Source organism: Phoenix dactylifera, chromosome 8, assembly GCF_009389715.1.
Source record: "Phoenix dactylifera cultivar Barhee BC4 chromosome 8, palm_55x_up_171113_PBpolish2nd_filt_p, whole genome shotgun sequence".
Taxonomy (NCBI): Eukaryota; Viridiplantae; Streptophyta; class Magnoliopsida; order Arecales; family Arecaceae; genus Phoenix; species Phoenix dactylifera.
Window position 1 is genome coordinate 4,022,633 of NC_052399.1, and position 8,801 is coordinate 4,031,433.

Consider the following 8,801-nt stretch of genomic DNA (forward strand, 5'->3'; position numbering starts at 1 on the left):
TGCTCAGGGCGGGCTTGCATCGCTGGGTAGAGAAGAAAAAGAAGGGGAAAAAAGAAGATGGCGACAGCGGCGGTCGAGAAGCAGGTGGCGGCAGCGGCGGGGGACAAGCGGGCGGAGGCGGAGGGCGAGATGTTCTCGCCGCCGGCGAAGGTAAGGGGAGGAGGAGGAGAAGGGCTGCGGCAGTACTACCTGCAGCACATCCACGACCTTCAGCTCCATCTCCGCCAGAAGACTCACAACCTCAACCGCCTCGAGGCCCAGCGCAACGAACTCAACTCCCGAGGTTAGTGCCCCCATCTTCTTGAAACCCTAACCCTAACGCCAAATATTGCCTCGATGGAGGTTTCTTGTTGTTATCGTCGTCGAAACCCTAAATCTGATGCCAGCCCTAATTCTGATTTCAATTTACGTTCATGTGGTTTCTTGGGATTCTTGTTTTGATCGTTTATGGAATGGGAGAGAGACGGGAGAAAATTTCTATGAATTTATTCGATTGCTTGTTATTTGATCTGGGCATGTTTGAAAACCTGAGGTTTTTCTGATGGGTATTGTTACGAGGAAAGCTATCATCGTTTTTTGTGGCAGTTCATGAAGAACTCTTCTTTTCGAAGTTGTTTTTATATTCTTTAAAAAGATTTGGATGGTGGGTTTTCTGATCATGCTTTATGTCTGTATTTGGTGTCGGAAAGATATGAGATTAAAATTTGAAGTTTCAAAAATAAACAACTAATGAGACCTTTTTGAATCTTTGTATGATAATTTACTTTGGTGTTATGATGTTGTCATCTTTTTCTCCGTAAAAGTAGTATGTGCAGCATCTAGTTGTCTGGAATGTTGTATGTTATGATACATTCCGTCTGTCGTATCTCTAAGGCATTTTTGGTTTAGTGTGATCTATATGCGCAAAATTTTTGAAACGTGGTTTTGCTTCAATTCACCATTTAGGGTTCCAAGATTGCTCTGGATCTGGCCTTTTTTTTTTTTTTTGAAATATGAAATGCTAACAGTGTTCGATATGTATGCTGATTGATCACTTGGTTATGAAGAAAACTCTGTTGCTTCCTTTTGACCCATATCATTGACGTTGTAATGGTTATTGCAATTGCAGTAAGAATGCTTCGAGAGGAACTACAACTACTTCAAGAGCCTGGGTCATACGTTGGTGAAGTGGTGAAAGTTATGGGGAAGTCAAAAGTCTTAGTTAAAGTAAGTCATGGAGTTTGGCTGCATGTATTCTCCTCATCGAGCTGGTATTCATTTTATGATTATCTTCTTCTTTAGCTAATGCAATCTCATCTATCCTGGAATGTCAGATGTCTTAGCTTATATTCTTAAGTTCTGTATGACAATTCGAACCTGTTTTTGAGGCTTATTTCTATATTTTTTGTGCCGAATGAGTCTTTACAAGTCAATCATGAAAAATGTTGCAGAAACTTCTCACTTAGCATGAGCCACTTAACTATCTTAAGAATCTAAATTAACTCAATTATGTGCTTACCTAAGAAGCTGCTACCAAAAGAAGCCTCTAACTGTTGGATACTTGAAAAACATGCACACGCATGTGAGTCTGTGTTTATGTTATATGTGCATGTATCACAATCGCAATTATGTAGCCATTTCTCAACTATTTGAGATCAACTTTATGATCCTCATTTGCGAACTATTCCTGTCTAGGGCCATCACTGATATTGTTTCAAGTGTCTCCATATGTGTCCTCACAACCTCCATCAATGTTAAAGCAGGTCTTCCTATTCTTTTCTTACAACTTTCAACACAAACTAAAGTACCTCTTTTTCTTGAAGGCTCCTCAAATCTTCGTTATACATGTTTATACTATCTAAATTGATTTTCCATGTCCTCGATTTGTACAACTTCTAGGCTTCTTTTATGTATTATTTCTTAGTTTATTTTTTTGTAGCGTTACTATGCATCCATCATAACATTCTCATTGCTGTTATGCTTAATTTATTTTCATGCACTTCCTTTTGTTGCTCGGCATTCGGAGCTATGCAATATTGTAGGACTCACTATTGTTCTAAAAAATTTTCTCTCAAGTCTCGAAGGTATTTACTTGGCACATAATATTCCAGATGCAACTCTTCACTCCATCCAACTAGCTCTAATTCTATTACATATATCTTCATCTATATTCTCATTATTTTGTATAATAGATTCTAAATAATAAAATCAGTCAGTCTGTTGTATCTCTTGTCCATTGTATATTTGTATGTATGTATATGTATATGAGATCCTAAATCTAAAATGTTCCGATATATCTTCATAACCAGCATTGAAGGTTCTAGGGCATTTTCTTATATCAAGAAGCATAAGATGATTGGATACTTAAATCTTAAACTTGAGTCTAGCATATTCAGGATAACATAATGTTCCCTTGAGTTGTCTAATTGTTGTTGATCTAACTAATCACTGGAGTTATCCAACTCAGTCCAAAATTTTCAAGTCACTTCTGTATATTCTTCTTTCATAAGCGCATTCAAGCAGCTTGGTAGATATGTCTTTGGAGAAGGCATGCATTTCTTGCATAGAGAATATGATTTGCTTCAGAATGATCTGCCCATAATAAAATTTATGCTGAAATAACTAGTGTACTAGCAATATCTGATATCCACTCTTCTAGTTGATATAGGTTGGCTCAATTACTAAGAATTTGTTTGTTCGACAGTTCACATCTTATACATGAGTCACCTGTTTCCTTCATTTGATGCAATTCGATAGATTATCTGCAGTTTGTGGGAGTTAAATTTTTGACACAATGTCTGTATATTAATTGAATACAATCATGACAATTATTATTGTGAGATTATAGAAATTGGCTGGAAACATCACATCTTTGTAGGTTATTTTGGCTTGTTCTATTTATTTATTTGTTTATTTACTTATGTCTTACATATTTGCTTATTTAAGTTATCCAGTTTTCATTTTAAGTTATTTTATTACTATTTCTTGTGATATGAGTTATGAACTGCTGACTTCATCTCTTACTGCTACTGGGTAACACCTATCTAGTTCGTTGTGTTCATTTTGTGAAGTTATTATGTGTGAATTTAATTCCAAAACTAAGTGAGATTCAAAGAGTGAACCTTAATTTTCTGAATCTGAAGCAAACAGTTGTGGATTTGGGTCTTAGTTACCAGAAGTGGAACTCGGTGAGAGAGTGGGTTCTGATGCAGGTATAGAGAAGTTGGTCTCTTAAGAAAACTCAAATAGGGAATGCTTAGGAATTGGGTTTATTGGCAAGTTTTCAGAGCCCCTAAAGTGGAAGCTTCCTGCTACTGACATGTCTTGGGTTTTGAGCAAGAAAGCAGAGTTATGAAGATAATTAGGTTATGAAGGTGCATCAAAATATTTTTGAGTAGAATGTTATTGAATAACATGGTGATAAAATTAATTACTCAGTAAATTATTGTACGTGCAGAATGAAGAAAAATGGCAAAAATAATGAGCAGTGCATTATATAATTGAGGTAAGCTGGATTTTTTTGATAAAATGCTACTGGTGATATATGGCAATTGATTTAGGATTTAGGAGAAGGTGGAAGCTTTAGGAAGCTGGTCCAACAATAACAAGGCAAGTGAGATTTTGAAGTGGGTTTGATGCCTCGGTAAAAAGATCCCAGCTACAATTGGGGTTTGTGTGGTAGAAATAAGTGTTTGAAAGTGAAGGCACCCACCTTCTTGAAGTGATTACAGGTTCAATCTACTGAATCAGACATGCAGAAGTTGCTCACTTCTGCTGGAACCCACTTCAGGCCTGCCACTTCCCCCAATCTGCACACCCTTTACGGAACAACCATGCGATACACAGATTAAGTAGGATGCTTGTGGTGTACCTTCTGGATCTATTTTTATTTTATATTTTCTTCTATCAAGTTATGTTAGCTCCATGTCTTTGGATTTCAGGGAGTGGTTTTTGAACATAAGTATGAACTAAGTTGCTGGCTTTCTTTCTGGAAGCTCATTTTTTTAAGTGGATTCTGTATTTTATGCTAGGCAACTCGTGAAGAATAATGTTGGGCTGTAGATTATTCTGTTTACACAAACTTATTTGCATAGTATTCTGCTGATATAAAGTCTTTATAGTTGATGCTTGCTTTTGCTTGCTGTAGAGCAGTTGTTGTAACACGAGTATCTAGGATTCAAACACTTGGATATTTCTTTCAGGTTCATCCAGAAGGGAAATACGTTGTGGATATTGATAAGAACATTGACATAACAAAGATCACACCATCAACCAGAGTTGCTCTTCGCAATGATAGTTATGTGCTTCACTTAATCTTGCCCAGCAAAGTGGATCCTTTAGTTAATCTTATGAAAGTTGAAAAGGTTCCTGATTCTACTTATGACATGATTGGCGGTCTTGACCAGCAAATCAAGGAGATAAAGGAGGTCAGTGAAGTGGCAACCTTAGCTTTTATATACATTTAAGCATATGCTAATGTATAATTGTTTCTACATCGGGCTTTTGCACTAAATTCTGCTTAATTTCAGGTCATTGAGCTTCCAATCAAACATCCTGAATTATTTGAAAGCCTTGGAATAGCTCAACCAAAGGTATATGTCATGACAGCATATCGGTTTCTTCTTGTTCATCTCATATGAAGTACATGGTTTTTTTTGTTTTGCAATTAAATCTGTATTCAAGAAGAAGATTTTGATGTTGGATTTTCCCAGGGAGTGTTGCTTTATGGGCCTCCAGGTACAGGGAAAACTCTGCTAGCAAGAGCAGTTGCTCATCATACTGATTGTACCTTCATTCGGGTTTCTGGATCTGAGTTGGTTCAGAAATACATTGGGGAGGGCTCCAGAATGGTTCGAGAACTCTTTGTTATGGCTAGGTGTGTAGAATTATTGTCGCTATCAGCTTCTTAACATCTTTATATTGTAAATATCATTGTACAGCTAGTATGTCATGGTCCTAAACATGACAATCGGCAGAGTAAATTAGTAATGAAATTGAAGACCTACTTTTACATTCTGTCTATCGAAGATGGCATAGAACTGAGCACCTTACTTGACTACCTCTAAGAATCTATGTTTGTGTCACCTGCTATTGGAAAGTTATGAGAAATCATGATACAATCTTCATTTATCTCTAATAATGCTAATAATTATGTACTTGTCCAATACTTTCCATTGCAGGGAACATGCTCCGTCAATCATTTTCATGGATGAAATCGACAGCATTGGATCTGCAAGAATGGAGTCAGGCACTGGCAATGGCGATAGTGAAGTTCAACGTACCATGCTTGAGCTTCTCAACCAGCTTGATGGATTTGAAGCATCAAACAAGATCAAAGTACATTGCACCTTGTTTATAAAGTTATTTTAATTGGTTCTTGTTACATATTATTATCCGTGAAATGCAGTTCTTCAAAAACAATGTTCTATACAGGTTCTGATGGCCACAAACCGGATAGACATCTTGGATCAAGCCCTCCTCAGGCCTGGTCGGATTGATAGAAAAATTGAGTTTCCTAACCCTAACGAAGAGGTATGTGATACAGTGACCAGAATATGATACTCTATATTGTCTTTTTGAGTTTCTTTCAAGTGATTGCTTACACTAAATACTATGCCTTCCAATTATTTCTCAGTCTCGTTTGGATATCTTGAAAATTCACTCAAGAAAGATGAACTTGATGCGGGGCATTGATCTTAAAAAGATTGCAGAAAAGATGAATGGGGCATCTGGAGCAGAACTCAAGGTAATTCTCTGCTCTGTTATATTAATAATGCTATCTTGTCTTCGTTGTTTTTACAAGTAAAACTGTATCTGATAATCCATTCAAAACAATCATGACTTGCTCAAACTTAGGCATGTAGTACCATCTAGCTTGCCTTTTCTGTTCATTCTTTTTGCTTAATGAGTTGTTATTTAGTAGCAGCTTCTGAACAAGTTTAGGGAATTATATCTTCCCCCCCCCCCTCCAAAAAAAAAAAAACGAGAGAGAGAGAGAGAGATGATTGCTGTAGAATTTCAATTGAGCACTATATCCCCTCCAAAGGTTTGCTGGATACGTTAGAATTTGCATGAGCACTGAACTTACACTATTTTTTGTGTAGGTTCTTTTTGTTTATATTTATAGGTGATGGAACATTGCCATTGGTTGATGGCATCATAATCCTGCCACCTGTAATTTGGCACTTTAGTTGGACATGTAACCTAATGTCGGTGAGACATTTTTGCTGACTTTTCCTGTTTCTTCTATCAACTTTCTTGGCAAAACATGTGCTGTTCAGAGGTGGAAAGAACATTTGGTAATATCTCCTGTTGTTGTGCCTGGTTTTTTGCTATGGACTTCTTATTGGTAGTCAACATACATCTAATATGCTGTGAGTTAAGATCTTAAGTAAATACATATGAATTCATCTTTTGTGATGCACCATTACATGCTCCAGCTAAAACTCGCCTATTGCAATGGCATCATATCAGCATATGATATTGAAAACCATATTCCTGGAAATTGAACTTATAAGTTGTCTTGTGAAGCATGCATGTTGAACAAATTATGATTCCTGATCTGCCATTATCAGTTTGAAGTCCACCATATAGCTTGATGCTCTTTTTTGCAGGCGGTGTGCACCGAAGCAGGCATGTTTGCCCTCAGGGAGAGGAGAGTTCATGTAACACAGGAGGATTTTGAGATGGCAGTGGCTAAGGTCATGAAGAAAGAGACTGAGAAGAACATGTCCCTCAGGAAGCTGTGGAAGTAGATCTTTTCTATTTTCTTGCTTTTCTTACTGATGTGTTCTGAAGGACATAAATTATTGTACGTGATCCTAACACCTTTTTGAACTTGAAACTGTTGCATTTTAAGTCGTGATTCGGTAAGGTTCAGGCAAATGCTGTAAGAGTATACCATGATGGAGAACGTCTAATAATGATGGGCTAGCTTGGTCCTTGGTTGTGTTGTGAAATGAAATGAAAGCTGGGCTGATAAATATACCATGATACGGGATTCTTTTTTCTTTTTGTGCCAAATTTTGGTTATAAAATTTGGATGGTTGGTAATCAAACTTGAACGTGGAAGGGGAGGTTCTGGTGATAATTTGCCCTACATTCCCATTATTTCTTAATTATCAGTCACTACAGATTCATCATACAAAAAACCGTTCTGGTTAATGGGTCTGGTACAAGGGTAAGAAGCAGTATTGACATTGCTTACTGTTGACACAACAACGGACAAGAAAGCAAAAGCATAAAAACAATTCTTTACGTGGACCTGTATGAATATATCCTGTGGTTGTTTCGAAACATAGAGTGGACGTGGAAATCAGTGCTAAAGGAGCTTGGGCAGGCGCCCATGCTTTTGTCCCTGTAGGTAGCTTTGGTGGTATAAGAAACCGACGCGGGTCCTCCATCACATTCTGCTGCAGGAGAGCAAAATGAGGGACCCAAACAAAACGGGACAAGGTAGAGAAGGGATCCAGCAGAGCATACTGGATTCATAGGCAATCTCCATGACGCCCAAGGCAGCACAAAAGCAACCAAGCGAACAAGGTAAGCCTCAATGGAAGCAAGGATGCAGCTCAGGATGCCCGATCCGTAGCAGATGTTGCGGCACCTGGCCAGGCATGGATCATTGTTACTGGAGTGCAAGGGAGTGCAGCATCAGCCCAAGGAGCCCCAGCATTTGCGGCCACCTCTTTTTTCATGGATGAACCCATTTGTTATTAAACAGGTATCTTCACTTGGGCTCACATCACCATGCTGACTGATTTTCGGTTAAGAGACGACAACACACAGGATGTTTTAAGCAGCAGTTTTGGTGCCTACATAACCTTTCGTCCGATAATCATCCATTTGGTCACAGCTTAGATCTCTGCTACTTTCATGTGTCATGCTTGTTGTCGTGGCTTGCTGATGTATTTGGAGAGAACGTAATATGAGAAATCTTATTCGGCATAAGTACGACCAGAAACGTGTCTTTAAAGATGATCTTTTATTTTATATTTTAAAGGTATTCTTTAGTTTTCTATTTTCTGGAAATGTATTGTCCCTACCAAAGAGTGAGGACTCTAAACTTGTAACTATCGGAGGAACATAGCCTACCAAAGAACAAATTTGCCTTTTCTATTTTCTCCAGTTTTTCCTCCCAAGATCCCACTTTATTGTTGAACCACTTTGTTTTGTATGTTTCCACATTTTGTAGAAACAATAATGCTGCAATAATTCAAATATAAAAAAAATCAGATTAGCTAGATTAGGTATAATTCATTGGACAAACCAAGTGCTCAATACATGTTCAGTGCCAGAAGCAGAACTTCAAGTAGCATGGTTAAGAATGTGCACTGCTGTGCTTAGTTGTAAAGCTATATAGGTAGGGATAGAAGGAGATTCGAGTACAATTGTTCGATGGATCAATAGGCCTTGACAAGCTACATCAAGCCATCATCCATTTTTCGGAGATCTATGGCAGTTTCGCAGAGCCCTCCAAGCATTTAAAGTTACTCAAAAGTGTTTCAAGAAGGTGAGTGATCAGCTGATAGGTTTGCCAATCATGATGTAGAGCAGGATATGGAGTTCCCAGAGCATGACCATCTTCCTTCAAGTTTTTCTCTCTAATAAAAAGGGTCATCAGGTATCTACGTCTGCTTGACCACCTTCACGACTTCAGTTTGGAGCCAAACCGAAGAAAAAAGGGTCCACCCATCGTACCTGACTTGCAGAAACTGTGATGCATTCTATATACAACTTGATGAACCATAAACCTTGAATGCCTATGAAAACTATGATCATTTGCATGGTCAGCATCCATTGCATTTAGATCAGGAAGCCAC

The 8,801-nt window shown here is 38.1% G+C and overlaps 1 protein-coding gene across 1 annotated transcript; it reads left to right on the forward strand.

The window, feature by feature from the left end:
• On the forward strand, positions 1-6,986 carry LOC103708800 (26S proteasome regulatory subunit 8 homolog A-like). The gene is made up of 9 exons (XM_008793890.4): positions 1-283; positions 1,109-1,206; positions 4,182-4,406; positions 4,509-4,571; positions 4,692-4,855; positions 5,160-5,316; positions 5,413-5,511; positions 5,615-5,725; positions 6,594-6,986. Exons 1-9 carry the CDS (start codon positions 58-60, stop codon positions 6,732-6,734), a joined length of 1,284 nt encoding a protein of 427 aa, XP_008792112.1. The 5' UTR covers positions 1-57; the 3' UTR covers positions 6,735-6,986.
• Positions 6,987-8,801: the final 1,815 nt, after the last annotated feature.